This window comes from Prunus mume, linkage group LG4 (genome assembly GCF_029339155.1).
Source record: "Prunus mume cultivar Tortuosa linkage group LG4, ASM2933915v1, whole genome shotgun sequence".
Lineage (NCBI taxonomy): Eukaryota > Viridiplantae > Streptophyta > Magnoliopsida > Rosales > Rosaceae > Prunus > Prunus mume.
The window spans coordinates 25,523,190-25,545,745 of NC_142701.1; the positions used below are offsets into that span (position 1 = coordinate 25,523,190).

General features: G+C 37.4%; 3 protein-coding genes and 2 pseudogenes across 4 annotated transcripts; all 5 read left to right on the top strand.

The window, feature by feature from the left end:
• Positions 1-4,395: 4,395 nt before the first annotated feature.
• Positions 4,396-5,857, top strand: LOC103328766 (xyloglucan endotransglucosylase protein 1-like; annotated as a pseudogene). Its single transcript, XR_016126329.1, has 3 exons — positions 4,396-4,787; positions 4,947-5,139; positions 5,252-5,857. The product of XR_016126329.1 is annotated as a xyloglucan endotransglucosylase protein 1-like (transcript).
• A 465-nt stretch (positions 5,858-6,322) lies between these two features.
• Positions 6,323-8,942, top strand: LOC103342100 (haloacid dehalogenase (HAD) superfamily protein). The gene is made up of 5 exons (XM_089050981.1): positions 6,323-7,036; positions 7,130-7,207; positions 7,365-7,438; positions 7,528-7,635; positions 8,702-8,942. The coding sequence occupies exons 1-5, from the start codon at positions 6,361-6,363 to the stop codon at positions 8,816-8,818; spliced, it is 1,053 nt and encodes a 350-aa protein (XP_088907107.1). The 5' UTR covers positions 6,323-6,360; the 3' UTR covers positions 8,819-8,942.
• A 139-nt stretch (positions 8,943-9,081) lies between these two features.
• LOC103328832 (uncharacterized) lies at positions 9,082-13,338 on the top strand. Its single transcript, XM_089050980.1, has 2 exons — positions 9,082-12,651; positions 12,878-13,338. Exons 1-2 carry the CDS (start codon positions 9,993-9,995, stop codon positions 13,237-13,239), a joined length of 3,021 nt encoding a protein of 1,006 aa, XP_088907106.1. The 5' UTR covers positions 9,082-9,992; the 3' UTR covers positions 13,240-13,338.
• A 295-nt stretch (positions 13,339-13,633) lies between these two features.
• LOC103328764 (uncharacterized) lies at positions 13,634-18,077 on the top strand (annotated as a pseudogene).
• A 1,145-nt stretch (positions 18,078-19,222) lies between these two features.
• Positions 19,223-22,492, top strand: LOC148918284 (uncharacterized). Its single transcript, XM_089050952.1, is given in 3 exon segments — positions 19,223-21,816; positions 21,924-22,038; positions 22,040-22,492. Coding segments are annotated over 3 exon segments (2,787 nt in total). The 5' UTR covers positions 19,223-19,328; the 3' UTR covers positions 22,224-22,492.
• Positions 22,493-22,556: the final 64 nt, after the last annotated feature.

The window sequence follows — 22,556 nt, forward strand, 5'->3', positions numbered from 1 at the left end:
ATCATCTAATTAACGTACTTTATTTTTCTATGAGCATTGTGCCTATTAGAATATATATTAAACATATACATATATAGATATATATATATATAATTGAAGAATATTAGGTAAATATATATAATTGGAGGGTGTAAGTATTAAAAAAAAATTCATTTATCCGACCTATAGGAGGTTAGGAGGGAGTCTTTCAACTAATTTGATTGTAGGCCATTATTACAGGCGTGCAAACATAAATGTGCAATGGGAGGTATTATTCATTTGCATAAAATTAGGGGATGAAAAAAGTCAGCCACCAAATAAAGATCTACTGGCAAGATTTGTAAATAAATCAACTTATATGGACACATTGTCATCCAATTTTTAAAAGTGAGTTTTATTTAAAAATTGTATTATTGGTGGGTTATAGTCTATGGTATTTGAGTCACAAGAGCCTATTTTAGCATGACCCAATTTTTAAATAAGAGATTTTCTATTTAAACTCCACACTTCTCTTAGTTCACCTCATGTTCTAAGTTTACTCAAACTTTGAATTTAAATTTTCACAATTTCTAAGTAAACCCCACTATTTTCCCAAAATACCCTTAAATACACCCCAAGCTGAAAAAATAAGAAATAAAAGAGATTTTCTATTTAAACTCCACAAGCTACCTTTAGAGGAGAAAATAAGTTTTTTTCTACTGCTGAAGCGGCAATCGAAAGGCCAGATACGTTAGCCTTTTGGTAGAATCATCGCCACAGTGAGATTCCATTCCACGGAGATGCCTAACGGCCACTTTGATAACATCACATAAACTTTGCATTCAACTTGGTCATCCTTGGTCATCACGATCTTAAGCTAATCTTCTTATTTCTTGTGTTGTTCTTAGGGTGCAATTATGGGTCCCCTCATAACTACAGTTGTGATTGCGCTTAAGGATTTGTACGTGGAATTTGTTCTGGGCGAACCAAAGGATAAAGTTGAGTAGAGAGCATGCTTGTTTGATTTCCTCACCAGTTTCTATTTATTTGTTTGCAGCTTAATCTGAACTGCAAGCACATTATTCTTTGCCAATCTATTGGTCCTCCACACCTCAAGCAAGAAATGAAGCCGAAGAAGAAAGGGCTTGGGGTCGTAAGATGACACACTTGCTAACAATCCGCCATGTGCTATCTCATAGGCATACATGGAATAACTTTTGATTCCTATCCTGGATTTGGAATCATTGCACAATTCATATACTTTCACTTTCTTACAATAAAATCATGAAAAACAGTGTTTTAAGAAAAAAGAAAGAATAATTCCAAAACAAAAAAGACAATAACAAATTCATGGTTGATAATAGCATGCCTATAACACGTAGGATGCTGACTTAAAACGATTGACCAAAAGACTAAGACTTGCCTCACTTCCTCTTCCATTCCCTAGCGTAGAATACATAGACCATGTCTACTGCTGAAGCAGCAACCGAAAGGCCAGAAACGTTAGCCTTTTGGTTGCTAAACAAACTCTACTTATAAATAAGTGAGGAGAACATATAGTTTACAAAACCCAGTAAGTCGGATGAAAATAAAAATATTGTGACAAAACATCTAATAGTAAGTAATCAATATATATCAAGATGTACATCAAATGAACCAGTAAGCTCTTTCCAATGTCAATGCGATCTTGATATGGACTATACCAATCAAATGCTTTGAGGTTTGAAATATCAAGTCAACGATTGATAACATGTGGCATAGGATGGTGTGGTTGCAAGTGTAGCTGTCAAAATAAAATAAAGTTATCAAATGTATAGTTAAAACAACAAATAAATTTCACAAGGCAAAACTGGCAGCTATAAATAGAAAAAATTTATTATAATACTTGCACAAAATGTTTTTCAACCAATCCGATGGAAATTTCCCGACGTTGATATTCAGGCAAAGGATGACTTTCTGTTGGTAGAAACATAAGAGATATGGCATTTGAAAAATGCATCAAGACCACATTGTAACAATTTGCAATAAGGTAACCCATTTCTGGTATAAGCATCCATCTATCTTCTAAAGGTAATCATCAAAATAATCCAAGCGATACTAACCTCACGCTTACTTATGTAATGTACTGTACCAAAAAAAAAAAAAAAACACACAGCTGCATCAATATCAAAACACAGCTGTATCAATATCAAGGAAAGATACCAATCCATTGCTCATAGCCAAAGTAAATGTACTTGTCTTTTGATATACGACGCACCCAGCAAATTGTAGGACCATTGTTAAAGCTTGGGCTTCTCTCCCTCTTCTCCGCAAGATAATAAAAACCCAACTTAACAATATTCCCATGAATCTCTTGGTTTCGTGCCTTTTGAATGTGTATGTCAATTAATATAATATGAAGAAAAATTCAAGTTACCCCATACTTTCTAGAGAAAGATAACAGTTTTGCCAAAACATTAGGTATAAATTTTAAATCAAAAATCAAAACAATCAAGCAATCAACAGCCAAGCGTACCAAAAAAAAAAAAAGTAATCAACAAAGAGAAGAGAATAAGATCATTACAGTGAAACAATCAACAAATCTTTCCATCAGCTTTCGCTCAGATTTCAACGTGGTAGGCTCGTTAATGTTCAACGTCTTTAAAATAGAAAAGCAATCTGGCATAGGATGTAGAAGAGTTTGTATTTTTTTAAAACTTAATTTGAAGAGTTGTGGGGTGTGTGAGGTGTGTGTATAGATGTATTAGGGTTAAGTATTAAGTTGGATGACCTTTTTTATCTTTTTACACAATAATAAAACTTACAACTTAATGATTTAAATATTGGGGTGAACTAAGAGAAGTGTGTGGTTTAAATAGAAAAAATCTTTAAATAATGCATATTCAAAATTGAATATATTTTAGAAAGGTGCTTCTTCATTACGGAGTCTCACAATGCGGATCTGTTATGAAGTCCCGCTTTCCCATGACGAGGAAGAAGAAAACTGGTGGAGAGAAAGAAAAAAGAAAGAGAGGGAGAGGAGAGAGGAGAGAAGAGAGGAGATAAGATAGAAGGAAAAAGAAAGAAAAAAGAAAGAGAAGTAGAAATATAAACCGTTCAAATCATCGCACAGTCAAATGCAGAATTTCGTAACGGATCCGCATTGCAGAACTCCGTAATGGAAAAGCAAAAACTAAGTCTTAACAAGTTGAAACGAGTTTCGGGAATAATTGACCCACTATTTTCAACATGGCTTGAAAATTTTATATCAAACATTGAAGTTTTCGTACATATTCATGTCATGTGAACTCATGTTTATGTGAAACAGGGCTTTAAAAGAGAAGGTAAAAAAAAAAAAAAAAAAAAAAGAGGCAGGAAGCTGCATGCGAAACTGGTCATGATTAAATATGTGATGGCAGAGTATAGCAAAGCTTCAGAGGCAGGGAGCGACCACCTACAACATATGCACAGAACAGAACAAAACGAATAAGAATATCTTATATGCGCGTTGGAACTTGGGTGGGTACTAATGTTTGTCTTGTTTTAAAACTAAAGCTCCCTAATTTTTATTTGTAGCTACCCTATCTAGGACTATGTTCACATATCAAAAACGATAGCATATGCCCAGTAAAAATAATAGAATTTCTAAGGTAACTCCCGGAAAGAGGTTACTTTAAAGAGCAAGTCGGATAAAATTGTCCCTTAAATTTTTATTGTGAGACAAACACTCTTAGCAGTAGGATTATTGTGGAGTTGGATGATACTACAATCCAGGGCTCTCGGTGTTTTGAGATTGGTCATGCCACACGATCATGAGGCTCAACTGAAGATTTTCTCATAGTTTAAAATAGAATAAAATGCATTTTTAGGACAATTATGAAATATTTCTCTAATTGGTTTCAAATGACAACTTAAAACTTTTTTGAACTCTATGAATATTACTCAAGAATCGTTGATAAATTTGATTTTCAAACAAGAAATCATTATAAATCCAAAACTTGAAGTTAAAATCTTAAAAATTCTTTGAAACTCAATTTCAATATCTTAAAAATTCATAATCAAAAAAGGTTAAATTGAAATTTTGCTCCTAACTTTTACCCAAATCACAACGCGTGCACATTGTCTATTAAATGCCTCACAACCTATACTCACACAAATGCCCTGTTTCCTATGATGCTTCCTGCCTTTGTCTTTTTCAAAATTTCTAGCGATTTTTTTGTTCCCAAGCATCTGCAAACCTGTCACCAGCTTAAAACACAAGTTGGGCTTTGCAAGCGGTCAAGAGACCACCGCACCCAAACAAAGCTGTCAAAGAATCACATATATACGCCATACCTAATTTCTAAACACGCTGCCAGTTCTTTTGAACAAAAAAACAAAAACCATGTTCCCAGTTTTGAACTTTATTATATACTTGCCAGCTTTATCAACGCGGCACACATGTATATAAAGGAGCTTCACAACTCAAATCATATCATCAAACACAAAACATTCTCAACTCAGCACTCATTCCTCTTTGAAGCTAATTCTTCTCTTGCTAGCTCTGTCCACAACCTCACCACATTAAAATGTCTTCTTGTTCTGAGGTCTCAATGGTGCTGCTTGTTCCTTTGTTTGTAACTTCTCTGATGGCCATGACTGCCTCAGCTGGTAATTTCTATCAAGACTTTGACATCACATTCGGAGGCGAACGGGCTAAGATACTCAACGGAGGACAGCTTCTCACTCTTAACCTTGACAAGTTTTCTGGGTCTGGTTTCAAATCCAAGAATGAGTACTTGTTTGGAAGAATTGATATGCAGATCAAGTTGGTCTCTGGCAACTCAGCTGGCACTGTCACTGCATACTATGTAAGTTTTAAGTTTTAACTCCTATGATCAATCCCTACCCTCTTCCATTGTGATTAAGATATAATACTTCAGTCTTAATTTGTCCTTAAATTTTCTTTTTTATACACTTGAATTATTGCATTGCTAATTTATGAAATGAAACAACATGAATATATGCAGTTATCTTCTGAAGGTCCAACTCATGATGAGATTGACTTTGAGTTTTTGGGCAACTTATCTGGAGACCCTACACTCTCCATACCAATGTGTTCAGCCAAGGAAAAGGAAACAGAGAACAACAATTCCAACTTTGGTTTGATCCTACAAAAGCCTTCCACACCTACTCCATTGTCTGGAACTCTCAGCGCATCATGTAAGTGTAACTTTGTATGCATTTCTCATTATAGTATAAGTAAGCTCTTTTAATTTACAACAGAGTTTAGTTAAAAACTCTCTAACACAAAATGGTATTGTTTGATGTGCAGATTCTTGGTAGACAACATTCCAATCAGAGTGTTCCACAACTTGGAAACAATTGGAGTTCCATTCCCCAAAAGCCAACCCATGAGGATTTACTCAAGCCTCTGGAATGCTGATGACTGGGCAACAAGAGGTGGCCTTGTGAAGACTGACTGGACACAAGCTCCTTTCACTGCCTCTTACAGAAACTTCAAGGTCTCCACTACTGCATCTACATCTACTAACTCCTTAACAGAGCAGAGTGCATGGCAGACTCAAGGGCTTGATGCTGCAGGCCGAAACCGGATTAGATGGGTGCAACAAAAGTTCATGATCTACAACTACTGTTCTGACCTCAAACGCTTCCCACAAGGCCTCCCAGTTGAATGCAGACGATCAAGGTTCTAGACATCCAGATCATGCCACATCATCACATATTCTCTGTTCTAATGTGCAGCCTTACAATTCTTTTGTGTAATTAGTTCATTTTATGAAATATTCTTTCATTCCTTATAGTCCCATCCCATGATTTTGTATTCTTTCATTGTAAGTTGAATTGGGATTTCAGAATAAAGTATTCATCATTATTATATGATAATAGTAAAGTATTCATTACTACACAACATAACAAATGATGGTTTGAATTGAACCTCAGTATTTCTTAAGAGGAGTTGGTAGCCCTGGATTGGCTCATACGGAACTCTGTTATGCTGCCAATGCTATGAGAATTGAAGCCGACTTCTGCTACTAATGTCATCTTCTCAGTCAAAGACTCAAAGTCAGGAGAAAAACAGAAGGGTTACAAGGCTTCTTCTTCTTTTTTTTTTTTTTTTTAGAGAACCTCGAGGGAACGTGTAACAGGGCTACTTGTTTATTGACAAAAAAAAAACACAAAAGAAAAAAAAAAAAAAAAGCTTCTCATTTTCAGTCAACTGAATAAAACGTAATTATTATAATTCCCTTAAAAAAACAAAAAGAGAAGAAAAGAAGTGGCCAGCATTGTCTGGGCTCTAACATTGTAGCAGGGACTTTTGGGCTTGTCGCTAACTGAAACTCACCAAGTCTGCCAATTGGATCCATTAAAAATGCACATTGTATTATCCCTGAAAATAAGATTTAAAATAGAAAATTGGAAATGCAGTCGACCTCATCATCTCCATTGCCCAAGTGCTCTTACCCTCTCCCAAACCACTTCCACTTCCACCATCGACATCCTAAGAAAAAACTCAACTTCCTAACCCTACCCCAAAAAAACCAAACCCACTTCACAAACCACTGTGCCCTTTACATCTCTCACACAAACAGTTGCAGCAAAGAGTACCAAAACAAAACCCAGAAGCACAACAGCAGCAATCCCGACCCTTATCAGAACGATGCATTATTTCTACAACTGAACTCCTCCACTGGCACCGAAAGCTCCAATAATCAAAGCCCAGAAGCCCCTAGCCGAGAACAAGGACAAGATCAAAGAGAGAGCGAAGCCGATTATCCCAAGGGACTTTCCACAAACATGTGGTGGGCAGACGTGAAAGGAGCGTTGGGACAAAGGTTCAACTTTGGAGCCATTGCTCGTTCAGCCAGGGTACTCACAAAAGACAAGCACTTGGCACTGCCTCACGTCTCTGTGCCTGATATAAGGTACATTGATTGGCCTGAGTTGCATAGAAGGGGCTTCAAGGGTGTTGTGTTTGACAAGGATAACACTTTAACTGTGCCTTATTCTCTGACGCTCTGGGGTCTTCTTGGGTCTTCATTGGAGCAGTGTAAATCTGTTTTTGGACCCGATATTGCGGTGTTCAGTAACTCGGCTGGTAATATTTTGCAGAACCCAGTTGGAAAGTTTTGCTGTTTTTATTGTTAGTTATGGATTTTTGTCAAAGTAATGATCTTGGTTTGATGGTTAGGGCTTTATGAGTATGACCATGATGGTTCAAAAGCTAGGGAGCTTGAAGGGGCTATTGGAATCAAAGTCATAAGGCATAGTAAGTGTTTGTTTTTCAATCTAAGCTTTAATTCTACTGCAGAGTTTTTGAATTTGTCATATATATATCAAAACTCCATTTTTGTAAATTACAAGTTTTCTTAAGAAGTGCGGAGTTTATGCGGCATTGATGTGGGTATTTTATCTTTATGTTATAGAAGTGAAGAAACCAGCTGGAACAGCTGAAGAGATCGAGAAGCATTTTGGTTGTAAAGCCTCACACCTTATTATGGTAGATAAGAATTCATGGACCTTGTGAGTTGTTTTATTTGATGTTTTTCTTATGAGTAGTGACTTATGGGGCATTTTTGTGTGTGGTAGGTGGGTGATCGGCCCTTAACTGATATCGTCTATGGGAATCAAAATGGCTTTCTGACTATATTAACTGAACCGTTAAGTCTTGCCGAGGAGCCATTCATTGTTAGGCAGGTTGGTTTTCAATTCTTCTCAAATTCTTTTTATGTACTGCAAGTGAATATTGTGTTCTTTTCTCTCTTCCAAACCAAATGACAAAAAAGAAAGAGTAAAATTAGACGTATAAAAGATGTTATTATATCAGTTTGTGGTGTCAGTAATTATTCTCTGTTTGTCCTTGTGATTTGGTAAAGTTCAGATCCTCTTATGAGTTGTCTTGTAGGGTGGGGGATGGTGGAAAAGCCCAAGTTTTAGCAAACCAAATATAAAGAAGAAAAGAAGGGAAAATCAAACTAAACCATCAAAAACTTCCAAAGAAAGAGTAAAGAGGACCATCCAAGTGTGTAGACTTGAAATAAAATATGCATTGAACTCATTACTAGAATTTCTCACCCTCTCAAAAGTTTGACTTTTAGGCTCTGCTTAAGATCAACCAAACAAGCACAAATGAGCTGCTCCCAGATTTCCGAACTTGTCATGCGTCATTCTTTCCTATGTTGTGGCTATTTGAAAGTGACTTGAAAACTTAGCTGTGCTGTTTCTTGGGGTTTTGCCCCCCTTCATTATAAAAAAACAAGTGACTTGGAAACAGCGCATGCAAAAAGAAAGCCATATCAGATAACAGAAAAGCATTCCTCTTGGTAAGAAAGGTATTGTGAGATCAAAGGCCTTCAAAGGTACGTCGAAGGATTTCATCTAATACTGCTTTTGCCTGAAATACATTCCAACCAAGTTTTCTGCCTTCTCCTTTTGAAACTTATAATCTCACAAACTTCAAAAACACCATAGGAAGTTTCAACTCCCAATCATGACATGTGAACCCCTCTGAAATATGGTTTCAGCAGTCGCCATCATAGTAAAAAAAATTAGACTGTTGAGTTGTTTTGGATTAGGTGTGGGTACCTTGTGCAAGGATGATGCAAAAGAAATGATTTTTTTTCCCTTTCATAATTTACACTTATTTTTCAGTTGGATATTTTGGTCTGTATCAACCCTGTAAATTTGTGCTCGTATATTGCTGCAGTTAAAAGGTCCAAATTTCTGTTATTTGTCTCTGATAATTTACTGGCAACAATTGCAGGTGAGGAAACTAGAAACATCCCTTGTGAACCGTTGGTTTAGGAAAGGGTTAAAGCCCACCAGTCATAGGCTGTTGCCAGACGGTATGCAGTGTGTGAAACATCCACCACCCCTATAAGAATTATTGTTGATATAGTCAAAAACAAAAATTATTGTATCTGTCCCAGTGATTTCATTAGTTTTGCCATTTTTTTAATTCAAAGCAATGAGAGAAATTTCTGTCCTCTTTCCCCCCCGTTCAATTGAGCAATATTTTTACATAAGCTGGCTTCATAAAAGGTAAAAAAAAAGAATGAAAGATGAAAGAACAAGGGAAGGTCAAAAAAATTCAAGCTGCTCTATTAAACCTTTAACGAAGATCACTATCGTCTTTTTTATACGAAGTTCGATTAATGACATCTTGACTGACAAGCAACATAGAAGTTTGTGGCAGTAGATTTGTATGCCTAAAGTACATTTCCCAAATTTCAGGAGTTGAACTTGGAATGATCCCTGAAAGTTGATATGGCTCAAGCAATATGTACTGATATTGATAATGACTTTCAAGAAAATGTCTAGAGTTTTCCGTAGGAGAAGTCAATGCATGGGTATACTCAGCATGGATGGCTCATTTGAAGTTCAATAATTTCAGCGATAAATTAAAGACCCTTTTGATTATGAAATCGAATATATTATACTCGTTGAAGTTTTTATTTATTTTATTTTATATCAAACACTCATTGAAGTTTATAGTCAACACAAATGGGTTAATTTAGCCACCTAAAATTGAGGACTATTGGTTTTAAAAAAACCAAAACTAAAACAGAATTAAAATAAAAATAAAAAACAAGGCAAAGCTCATGCTATACCATCTTGTCAGCCGGGTATCCAAGTGTCTAGACTGAAGCTGGTTCCCTAACATCTATACATTGTCAGACCAGAAACTCTGAGTTATCATGCACTTCAAGTAGTATATTTTGCTTCATCACTTCTGTATTGTGTAATTTAGTAAGAACAAAAATGTGGAGCTGCACATGGGTCGAGAGGTTTTTTATATAGACTGGCATCGCCACTTCCATCCCTCTCTCCCCACAGGCATGATTTTCCCACACCAAAATATAAAAGAAGGTAACAACAGCAGCCATGATAGGAGTCGCCGGGGGGTGGTGGCACATGATAGTGTCGGTCCAACTCTATGAATTGGAGATGTTGAAGGTTTATCCCTAATTAGCACAATGCTATTCATAGTCTAATAAGTCTATCCATCTTTGAGCTGTATGAAATAACAAAACAGAGTCTTAGAGCTTAAAACCATGGTGTCTCCAGTAGAAAAGCAGATATATTTGTTCATGCTTGTCGTCGTGACCCGTGTTTCGGTTTCTTCCTTCAAAGTAGCTACTTCTGCATCTTTTACAGCTCCATCATCAAGATCACCAGAAGGACAAGAAGCAGAGGCTCTTCTAAAATGGAGGGATAGCCTTGACAACCAAAACCAATCTCTCATGTCTTCATGGTTAGGAAAAAGTCCTTGCAACTGGACTGGAATTGCTTGCAATGAATTCAGAAGCATCACTAATATTAGCCTTAGCAGCATTGGATTAAGAGGTACTCTCTATGCTTTTGGCTTTTCATCTTTCCCTTCTCTCCTAAGCCTTAATCTCTACCAAAACTCTTTCTATGGTAGCATTCCCTCCAGTTTGGGCAACCTTTCTAAGCTCATCTACCTTGATTTGTCTTTTAATCAACTCTTTGGAAGAATCCCATCTGAGATAGGCCTTATGACAAGTCTTCACGAGCTTTATCTAGATGATAATGCCATAAATGGATCCATTCCTGAAGAAATGGGATCACTCAGCTCACTCAAAGTGCTGGGATTGAGTGGAAACAGCCTCACAGGTCCAATTCCAGCCTCCATTTGGAATATGGGCAACTTGTCCTTACTATATCTCTTCAAAAATGAACTTACTGGAACTGTGCCACAAGAAGTAGGAAATCTCAAATCTCTAAACCAGCTCCACTTGCAATTTAACAACCTAACTGGCCCAATTCCTGCATCCATAGGAAACCTTGTCAACTTAACTATTTTAGCACTTCTTGAGAATAATTTCTATGGATCCATCCCTACAACTTTAGGAAACTTGACCAAGCTCACCTTATTAGATGTGCAGCAAAACCAATTGAGTGGCCCCATCCCATCAGAAATAGGAAAGCTCAAACTGCTATTCAAACTAGGATTGTTTGTAAACAATCTCAATGGCTCCATTCCTGGAGAATTCAAGAATCTTACAAATTTGCAAAATTTAGGGGTGTCTAGCAACATGTTGTCAGGCTATCTTCCTCAAGACATTTGCACTGGTGGATTACTTGTAAATTTTACAGCAAATGACAATTATTTCATTGGCTCTGTTCCGAAAAGCTTCAGAAACTGCTCCAGTTTATACAGAGTGAGGCTTGACAGAAACCAGTTGTCAGGAAACATATCCAAAGACCTTGGTGTTTATCCACACTTAAACTACATTGATTTGAGCTATAATAATTTCTATGGGGAACTTTCTCAGAAGTGGGGTCTCTGCCATAGTCTACAAAGCTTGAAAATCTCCAACAACAGAATTTCCGGAAGAATACCTCCCCAACTTGGTGAGTCGCTTCAGCTACAAATACTTGACCTCTCCTCGAATTATCTAGTTGGGGCTATCCCAAAGGAATTGGGGAGGTTAGCGTCACTGTTCGACCTTAACCTGGGTGGAAATAAACTTTCAGACAGTGTTCCATTGGAAATTGGAAGACTATCCAATCTAGAGCAACTTAACTTGGCAGCAAACAATCTCAGTGGATACATTCCCAAGCAATTATATGGGTGTTTAAAGTTATTGAACTTGAATTTGAGCACAAATGGATTGAATGAGAAACTTCCTTCTGAGATTGGCAGCTTAGAATCTCTTCAGGTTCTTGATCTTAGTCATAATTTACTGAGAGGAGAGATACCACCACAGTTTGGAGAATTGGAAAACTTAGAAGCACTGAATCTCTCTCACAATGAGATCTCTGGCTCCTTCCCATCCACTTTTGACAATATGTTGCACCTGACTGCTATTGACATATCCTACAACCAATTGGAGGGTCCTCTTCCCAACATCAAAGCCTTCAACGAGGCTCCAATCGAAGCTTTAGAGAGTAACAAAGGCTTGTGTGGAAATGCCACAGGTCTGAAGGCATGCCAATCTACAATAAGAAACAGGAAAAAGAATAAAAACATCATTTTGATTGCAGCCCTCATTTTAGGAACTCTGTTTCTTGGGTTCATTGTGGTTGGGTTTCTCTACATTCGTCGTCACCAGACTGTAAGGGAAGCACAAGAAATGCCAAGGGGAGCACAAACTGAAGATCTATTTGATATATGGAGCTATGATGGGAAACTGGTATATGAGGACATAATTGATGCTACAGAGGAATTTGATTCTAAGCATTGTGTAGGAGCAGGGGGGCATGCAAGTGTTTATAAAGCAATGCTACAAACAGGCCAGATTGTTGCAGTAAAGAAACTTCACACACTACAGGATGGTGGAATAGCAAATGTAAAGGCTTTCGAGGGTGAGATTCGTGCACTCTCAGAAATCCGCCATCGCAACATTGTGAAGCTCTATGGTTTTTGTGCACATCGATGCCACTCATTCTTGGTTTACCAGTTCCTAGAAGGAGGTAGCTTAGAAGGGGTACTAAGGAATGACAGAGAAGCGACTATGTTTGAATGGACTGCAAGGATAAACCTTGTCAAAAGTGTGGCTGACGCTTTATCCTATATGCACCATGATCGCTTGCCTCCAATCATTCATCGAGACATATCAAGCAAGAATATCTTGCTGGATTTAGAGCTTGTTGCTTACATCTCTGATTTTGGCACAGCTAGAATCTTGAAGCCCGACTCTTCCAACTGGACTTCATTTGCAGGCACATTTGGATACGCTGCTCCAGGTAGTTATATCCAGTATGTATAGCTTTGTCACTGTCCATATTACTAACAAAGCACATATATATACACACACACACACACACGTGTGTGTGTGTGTGTGTGGCTGGCTTCATCTTTGAATATTATGTTAGCAAATAAGAGATGAATTTGTCTCATAGTTAACTTCATGCATTGAATAATATGAATATTGCCATTCTCATGATATTAAATTGGTTTTTGGGTTTGCAGAGTTTGCATATACAATGGAAGTGAATGAGAAATGTGATGTTTATAGCTTTGGAGTGTTAGCTTTAGAAGTGATCATGGGAAAGCATCCAGGAGATCTCCTGATCTCCGTTCTCTCCTCGACAACATCGACTGCGCTTGATACACCGCTGAGGGATGTTCTGGACCAAAGGCTTTCACCTCCTAAAGATCAAGTTGCAGAGAAAGTGATGTTTGTTGTGAAGCTTGCGTTTTCATGCTTGCAAACCAAACCACAATGTCGGCCAACCATGCAACAGGTTTCCCAGGAGCTATCAATTCCAAAGGTACCTTTACCATTCACACTTGACAAAGTTGCCTTGGAACAGCTGGTTAACCATGCTTGAAAGGCCAAAGTTGTTATGGCATAATAAAAAATCTATTGGGATTAAATTTGGTATTGTTGATATGTTCAGAAATAAAAAATAAAATGAAAAATTCTTTTAGTTGTCTGAGTGATTTTGATGGTTTTACCATTTCTTAATTCAAAGCAATGAGAGAAAAATGTTATCTTTCTCCCCCCGGTAAATCGAGTAATATCTTAACACAATTTGGCAGTAGATATGATCATAGTATGAATGCCTTAAGTAAATTTTTCAAACCTCATGTGTTGTACTTAAGTATGGTTAAGAGGAGATATTGACAGGGCAAATATGTACAAATATACTGATATTGATAGATAAGTACTTTCAAGAAAATGTCTAAAGTTCCATAAGAATGTGTATACTTGTCATCACACGGATGGCTCATTTGAGGTTCAATAATTTCATCCGTAAATGAACATCCCTTGTGCTACGAAATCTAATATATTATTCTTATAAATTTGATGTACTATTGGTTTAAAAAAAAAAGAGAGGCAAAGCTCATGCTATAATACCATCTCTTCAGCCAGGTATCCAAGTACATTGCCAGACAAGAAACTGAGAGAGAGTAATAAGGCACTGCAAGTAACATATTTTGCTTCATCACTTCTGTACTGCACATGTGTCGAGATGTTTTTATATAGACTGGACTGGAAATCAACTCTTTGGAAGAATCCCATGCTTTTGGCTTTTCATCTTTCCCTTCTCTCCTAAGCCTTGATCTCTTCCACAACTCTTTCTATGGCAACATTCCCTCCAGCTTGGCCGACCTTTCTAAGCTCATCTACTTTGATTTGTCTGCAAATCAACTCTTTGGAAGAATCCCATCTGAGATAGGCCTCATGACAAGTCTTCACATACTTCGTCTCGATGATAATGCCATAAACGGATCCATTCCTGAAGAAATAGGATCACTCAGCTCGCTCAAAGAGCTGGATTTGAGTAAAAACAGCCTCACAGGTCCAATCCCAGCATCCATTTGGAACATGAGCAACTTGTCCTTAGTATACCTGTTCAAAAATGAACTTACTGGAACTGTCCCACAAGAAGTAGGAAATTAATCTCCAATCTCTGAACCAGCTCCACTTGCAATTTAACAACCTAACGGGCCCAATTCCTGCATCCTTAGGAAACCTCGGCAACTTAACTATTTTAGCAATTTTTGAGAATAATTTCTATGGATCAATCTCTCCAACTTTAATAAACTTGACCAAGCACACCTTATTAGATGTGCAGCAAAACCAATTGAGTGGCCCCATCCCACCAGAAATAGGAAAGCTCAAACTGCTATTCAAACTAGGATTGTTTGTAAACAATCTCAATGGCTCCATTCCTGGAGAATTCAAGAATCTTACAAATTTGCAAAATTTAGGGGTGTCTAGCAACATTTTGTCATGCTATCTTCCCCAAGACATTTGCACTGGGTTACTTGTAAATTTTACAGCACATGAGAATTATTTCATTGGCTCCATTCCGAAAAGCTTCAGAAATTGTTCCACTTCATACAGGGTGAGGCTTGACAAAAACCAGTTATCAGGAAACATTTCCGAAGACCTTGGAGTTTATCCACACTTGAACTACATTGATTTGAGCTATAACAATTTCTATGGGGAATTTTATCAGAAGTGGGGGCAGTGCCAACGTCTACAAAGCTTGAAAATCTCCAACAACAGAATTTCCGGAGGAATACCTTCTTAGCTTGGGGAGTCGCTTCAGCTAATTGGAACTATCCCAAAGGAATTGGGGAGGCTAGTGTCACTGTTCGACCTTAACCTGGGTGGTAATAAACTTTCAGGCAGTGTTCCATTGGAAATTGGAAGACTGTCCAATCTAGAGCAACTTAACTTGGCAGCAAACAATCTCAGTGGATACATTCCCAAGCAATTATATGGGTGCTTAAAGTTATTGAACTTGAATTTCAGCACAAATGGATTGAATGAGAGTCTTCGTTCTGAGATTAGCAACGTAGAATATCTTCAGGTTCTTGATCTTAGTCATAATTGTTAGCTAGATAGCTGTTATGTTATTCTCTCCATATTTTAAGGAACCAGGAAAACATTATGTTATTTTCTCCATATTTTCTAGATTTTAACAACAATTTACTCAGAGGAGAGATACCACCACAGACTGGAAAAATTAGAAGCACTGAATCTCTCTGGTTCATTCCCATCCACTTTTGATAATATGTTTCACTTGACTGCTATTGACATATCGGCTATACCCAGTTTTTTTAATTTTTTCCGAAACCGTATTCCACGCGGCTATACTATTTCACACATGGCGCCTAGTCGCTCTGTGGCTACTTTGTTTTTATTTAGTAAATCGTATACCCGAGCGGCTATATTCGATTATTTTCTATTTTTTTTAAAAATAGTATAGCCGGCGGTGTTCGGGTTTTTTTATCGTCTTTAATAGTATAAGGCGATACTATGATTTATTTTTTTAAAAACTATTGCCGAACGGCTATACTTTTTGACACGTGGTGCCTAATCAATGGAGGGTTCTCTCTTCTTTTTTTAAAAAAATAAGTACAGCCCACGGCTATACGCCGTGTTTTTATTTTTTTAAAAAAATAGACTTGTTTTGACACGTGGCGTGTAATCTCTAGGGTCCTCTGTTTTTTATATTAAAAATAGTATAGCCGAACGGCTATACTCAGTCTTTTTTTAATTTTTTTAAACTTATAGCCGAGCGGCTATACTATTTTGCACGTGGGAGGCGCAGTACGGCTGCTCTGTTTTTTTTTTAATTTTATTTTATAGTAAATAAATAGTATAGCCGCCTATTCTCAATTATTTTCTATTTTTTTGAAGAAAAAAAAATAGTATAGCCAGGCGGCCATACTAGTATAGATAGTATAGATGAACGACTATAGTCTTATATATATATATATATCCATATGTATTTCTCAATAATACATTCGTGTTCTATACACATCTCGCATTTTTTAAAAAAAAAAAAATAACCTTACAATAGTTGTATTGTACATGTACATACGTATTTCTAATGTTTTATACACGTATTTTTTACAAAACTTTTAGTAAGATACACAAAATTTATGTATTATACAAATAATTCTCACACATTATTGAATAAGAATAATATATCTACTTTGGATATGTTGAAACTAGCAAATTAATATCTATAAAGTACAAACTAAACGCTCGGCTATACCTTTTTTGCCAAATCGGTAACAGTACAGCCGCACGGCTATACTCCGTGTTTTTTAATTTTTTTAATTTTTTAAAATAGACTTGTTTTGACACGTGGCTCCTACAACCAATTGTAGGGTCATCTTCCCAACATCAGAGCTTTCAACGAGGCTCCAATCAAAGTTTTAGGGAGTAACAAAGGATTGTGTGGTAATGCCACAGGTCTGAAGGCATGCCAATCTACAAGAAGAAATAGGAAAAAGAGTAAAAATAAGATCATTTTGATTGCGGCCATCACCATTCGTCGCCATCACCATACTGTAAGGGAATCACAGGAAATGTCAAGAGGAGCACAAACGGAAAATCTATTTGATATATCGAGCTATGATGGGAAATTGGTTTATGAGGACATCATTGAAGCTACAGAGGAATTTAATTCTAAGCATTGTGTAGGAGGAGGGGGGCATGCAAGTGTTTATAAAGCGCAGATGCAAACAGGCCAGATTGTTGCAGAAGAAACTTCACACGCTACAGGAGGGTGGAATAACAATTCTAAGGCTTTCGAGAGTGAGATTTGCGCACTCTCAGAAATCCGCCATCGCAACATTGTGAAGCTCTATGGTCTAGAAGGAGGTTGCTTAGAAAGGGTACTAAGGGATGACAGAGAAGCAACTATGTTTGAATGGACTGCAAGGATAAACCTTGTCAAAAGTGTGGCTGACGCTTTATCCTATATGCACCACGATTGCTTGCCTCCAATCGTTCATCGAGACATATCAAGCAAGAACATCTTGCTGGATTTAGAGCACGTTGCTTACATCTCTGATTTTGGCACAGCTAGAATCTTGAAGCCTGACTCTTCCAATTGGACTTCATTTGCAGGCACATTTAGATACACTACTCCAGGTAGTTATTTCCAAGTTGGTATAGCTTTGTCACGGTCCTAATATATACGGCTGGCTTCATCTTTGAATATTATGTTATCTGTAGAAACTAATTTTCCCTTATCTTATTCATATGATCATTATACAATATATATATAAAGTCTGTAGAGAATAATCTGCAGTTACAATAAGTCATTATCACAAACATAAATATGGAGTTATGGCCTAATAACAACGTAACTGACAACTAACCATTTCATATCATTAGTAGGATTAACTATTGTAACTAAAATACTATTGTAACTCCATAACAAGAGATTAATTTCTCTCATAGTTAGCTTCATGCATTGAATAATATGAATATTGCCACTCTCATTGCTTTTTGGGTTTTCAGAGTTTGCATATACAATGGCAATGAATGAGAAATGTGATGTTTATAGCTTCGGAGTGTTAGCTTTAGAAGTGATCATGGGAAGGCGTCCAGGATATCTCCTGATCTTCGTTCTCTCCTCGACAACACCAATTGCGCTGGATACACCGCTGAGGGACGTTCTGGACCAAAGGCTTTCACCTCCTAGAGATCAAGTTGCAGAAAAACTGGTGCTTGTTGTGAAGCTTGCAAAACAAACCACAGTCTCGGCCAACCATGCAACAAGTCTCCCAGGAGCTATAAATTCCAAGGATATCTTTACAACTCACAATTGACAAAATTACCTCGGGACAAATGGTTAACCAAGCTTGATTTCACCATGTCTTACTGTATCATAATTTATCTCAAGAACTTGAAAGGCCAAAGTTGTTTCAAAGTCTATAGGAAGTTAGGTACTGTTGATATATTCAGAAATAAAAAAATCTTTTAGCTGTCAGTTATTTTGATGGTTTTACCATATCTTAATTCTAAGCAATGAGAGAAAAATGTTATTTTTCTTTACCCCTGTAAATTGGGTAATATCTTAACACAATTTGGCTTTGGCTTCATCGTGAAAGGGAAAATAAAGAAAAAGGAAAAGAAAACATAGATGGTTGAAAAAGTTAGGTAATTCAACCTTTGACTAAAGATGGCTATCATCTTTTGCGTACAGTCGTGACTCGTCCATGTTGAATGTGCGAAGAGTCAAACTTCCAACTTTCAAGAACCTTGAAACTTCAATTGGAGAAAGAAACGGAAGAACCTGCATCCTCTTTTCTTGTAAGATAAAAAAAGAGAGAGAAGAATATGGGTAGAGTACTAGAATTTGACAAAAGGTCAAAGGTCAACTCAACTGACAAATTCTAAAAGGGTAAAATTTGAATGCAATGTCTCAATGGGGAGGCTGCGCTGCCTTATCTACTGGCTTCAACTATCTATTTTCAAATTCGGAGCCTTTGATTTCTCTGTTTGTACTGACATGCCAAACACGCATTTTTTAAAGTCACCAAAATATTTGACGTCTACCTAATTAGGTCTTCCAAGGAAAACTTGATCTGTTTAATGTTCACACTTGGCTCAGAATTCATAGGCATGAACCTATGCTAACTATAAGTTTAAATAATCAAATATGGATACTACTTGCCTCTTTATCGATGCTCATTCTTTTTCCGAATTATAATTTGACACAAATATAAAAATAATTCATTAAAAATACAAGAAGAAATTTTTTTGCACATATGTCACACTGCTAGTAACAGGAATATAGGATCCTACTTACTTACCTAGTAAGGAGGGCAAATATTTTCCATCAAATGTATGCCTTACTTGTAATAAAACAATAATAAAGTCCATGACTGATGAAGATAGAATTTCAATCATATCCTTGCCTACAAGAGGGCCTTTATATTATGTGTAGGTGTGTATGTGTGTGTGTATATATATATATATATATATATATATATATATATATATATATATTCTAATGGAGCCTGCACTGTGTACAAGTATATTGAGCCAAATTTAAGTACCACACTCTTGCACGAGGCCAAACCACCCACTTTTGGCAGATAGGTTTCTTGTGCCATCTCCTGATTTGCAGTAACCAAGACATATTCACAGCTTAAAACCATGGCATCCCAAAAAGAGAAACCACTTTCTGCTAACGCTGCTGCTTCACAGCATTCATTTCAAGTCATCCTAATGGCTATTATTCTCATGTTGGTTTCTTCTTGTTTAGCACCTTCAGCTTCAGCTGTAGAACAGGAAGCAGAGGCTCTCCTGAATTGGAAGGCTAGCCTTGACAACACAAGCCTGTCTCTCTTGTCTTCGTGGGTTGGAAACAGCACTTGCAATTGGGATGGGATTGGTTGCAACAATATTAGAAGCATCACTCATGTGAACCTCACTGGTTCTGGTTTAAGAGGTACACTTCATTCATTCAGTTTCTCGTCTTTCCCCAGTCTCCTAAGCCTTAACTTGAGCCATAACTCAATTTCTGGAACAATCCCATCAGAAATAGGTTTTCTGAAAAGTCTTCAAATCCTTGATCTTTCTGAAAATAACCTTAATGGGTCCATTCCCCATGAAGTTGGTTTGTTGGGAAACTTAACCATTCTTTCTCTTCATAACAATGAACTTTCTGGAAATATCCCTCTGGAAATATGTATGCTGAATTCACTCAGTGTGATTCATATAGAGAAAAACAATCTCACAGGTTCAATTCCAGAATCAATTGGAAACCTGTCAAACTTAAATGTTCTAGATCTTGGGGAAAACAATTTCTCTGGCTCAATTCCTTCCAGTATAGGAAACCTGACTAAGCTGAAGGAGTTGTACCTGATGGGTAATCAGTTAACTGGAACCATTCCAAATGAAGTAGGAAAGCTTAAGTTTCTTACCCGCCTAGGGTTGGTAAATAACAGACTAAATGGCTCCCTTCCTTCAGAATTGAGCAATCTTAAATTTTTGAAGCACCTGGTGTTGAGTGGCAACAACTTGTCTGGTAATATTCCCCCAGATTTATGCAGTGGTGGATTACTTGAAATGTTTACAGCACATAACAATCAGTTGACAGGCCTCATGCCTACAAGCTTGAGAAACTGCAACAGCTTAGTTAGATTGAGGCTTGAAAGAAACCAGCTAACAGGAAACATAAATGAAGAGTTTGGCATTTATCCGAAATTAGCTTATGTCGACCTCAGTTATAACAGATTCTATGGAGAACTTTCTGAAAACTGGGGAGAATGTCAAAACTTACAAAGCTTGAAGCTCAGCAACAACAGAATTTCCGGAAGAGTTCCTCAGTTTGAGGGATCAATTCAGCTGCATATACTTGACCTCTCTTCGAATAATCTCACTGGGACAATCCCAAGGCAACTAGGGAGGTTGACATCCTTGTTCAACCTTAACCTGGGTGATAATAAACTTTCGGGTAGTGTCCCACCAGAAATTGGAATGTTAACCAATCTACAACAACTTAACTTAGCAGCCAATGATTTCAATGGACCAATTCCGGAACAATTAGATGGGTGCAGAGAGTTACTGAACTTGAATTTGAGCAAAAATAAATTCAGTGAGAGCATTCCTCTTCAGATGGGAAGCATGCAAACTCTTCAAGTTCTTGATCTTAGTCAAAATTCCCTGATGAGGGAAATACCGCCACAGCTTGGACAATTGGTAAAGTTGGAAGCATTGAATCTCTCCCATAATGAGCTCTCTGGTTTGGTCCCATATACCTTTGATAATATGTTGAGCTTGACAGTTATTGACCTATCCTTCAATCATTTGGAGGGTCCTCTTCCCAACAACAAAGCATTCCTTGAGGCTTCAGCGGTAGCTTTTGAGAATAACACAGGCCTGTGTGGTAATGCCACTGGTTTGAACGCTTGCCCGCCTGAAACAAGAGGAGGGAAAAAGGGCAGCAAATCAGTTATATTCATCATAGTCTTTGTTTTAGCCATCCTCTTTTTTGCATTTGTAGTATTTGGGATTCTTTGGGTGCGTTGCTATTCGCAAGAAGCGCAAAATGAAAACCAATTTGCAGTTTGGAGCTATGATGGAAGATTGGAATATGAAGACATCATTGAAGCTACAGAGGAATTCAACTCCAAATATTGTGTAGGAGTGGGAGGGAATGCAAGTGTTTATAAAGCTAAACTGCAAACAGGTCGTATTGTTGCAGTAAAGAAACTTCACATTGTACAAGACAGTGGAGTAGCAAATTTGGCTTTTGAGAGTGAGGTTCGTACTCTTTCAGAAATTCGTCACCGCAACATATTGAAGATCTATGGTTTTTGTTCACATCCACAACACCCTCTTTTGGTTTACGATTTCATAGAAGGGGGAAGCCTGGAAAACATATTGACCGACGAAAAACATGCCATTAAGTTTGGATGGATTGAGAGAGTGAATGTTGTCAAAGATGTGGCTAATGCATTATCTTATATGCATCATGATTGTTCACCTGCAATATTGCATCGAGACATATCGAGCAAGAACATCTTGCTGGACTTAGAGTATGGGGCTTATGTCTCGGATTTTGGTACAGCTAAGCTCTTGAAGGCTGACACTTCGAATTGGACTTCGTTTGCAGGCACATTTGGATACAGTGCTCCAGGTACTTATTTCCTGCTTGTCTTCTGTCTATAATACATGGCCTGCTGCATATTTCAGAAATATGATGGATAGGCTTTTACTCATCATGAATTGATATTTGTTTTGCAGAGTTGGCATACACAATGGAAACGAATGAGAAATGTGATGTTTATAGTTTTGGAGTGGTAGCATTAGAAGTGATCATGGGAAAGCATCCTGGAGATCTCATCTCCTATTTTTTGTCACTCATTAACATCAACAGCCCAACCTATACAACTCAAGGACGTTTTGGACCCCCGCCTCTCACCTCCTGGAAATCATGTTGTTGAAAAGGTGGTCACTGTTCTAAACCTTGCATTTGCATGCTTGAGAACAAATCCACAATCTCGACCAACCATGCAACAAATTTCCAATGAGTTGTTATTTTGAAGGACTCCTCTGCCAAAGATATTAGAAAAGATTAGCTGATGATTCTTGATTAGGATCTGTGGTAGCTTCTTTCAATGTAAATCTGTGTGCATGATTTCTCCAAATCAAATTACACCCCCTCTTCCGCGCATGTTTAATGTCTATAATAGTAGCTCTCAGGAACCTTGGGTTCAAAGTCAAATCAATTTTTGATGCCATGACTGTCATACTATCATACTGATGAATTTTTTTTCACATGTAACAATAATACATTGTAGGCATTCGAAGTTCGTGTCAGCCTATTGTTTGTTATTACTTGTCTGGAATATGAATTGAAATACTGTCTTCACATCT

What these genes read in the sequence shown, in the direction of transcription:
- LOC103342100 (XM_089050981.1), top strand. Translation starts at nt 6,361, where the DNA reads ATGCAGTCGACCTCATCATCTCCATTGCCCAAGTGCTCTTACCCTCTC. An exon ending in GGTGTTCAGTAACTCGGCTG is followed by an intron (nt 7,037 to 7,129) that starts GTAATATTTTGC and finishes TTTGATGGTTAG; the next exon opens with GGCTTTATGAGTATGACCAT. An exon ending in AGCCATTCATTGTTAGGCAG is followed by an intron (nt 7,636 to 8,701) that starts GTTGGTTTTCAA and finishes CAACAATTGCAG; the next exon opens with GTGAGGAAACTAGAAACATC.
- LOC103328832 (XM_089050980.1), top strand. Translation starts at nt 9,993, where the DNA reads ATGGTGTCTCCAGTAGAAAAGCAGATATATTTGTTCATGCTTGTCGTC. An exon ending in ATTTGGATACGCTGCTCCAG is followed by an intron (nt 12,652 to 12,877) that starts GTAGTTATATCC and finishes TTGGGTTTGCAG; the next exon opens with AGTTTGCATATACAATGGAA.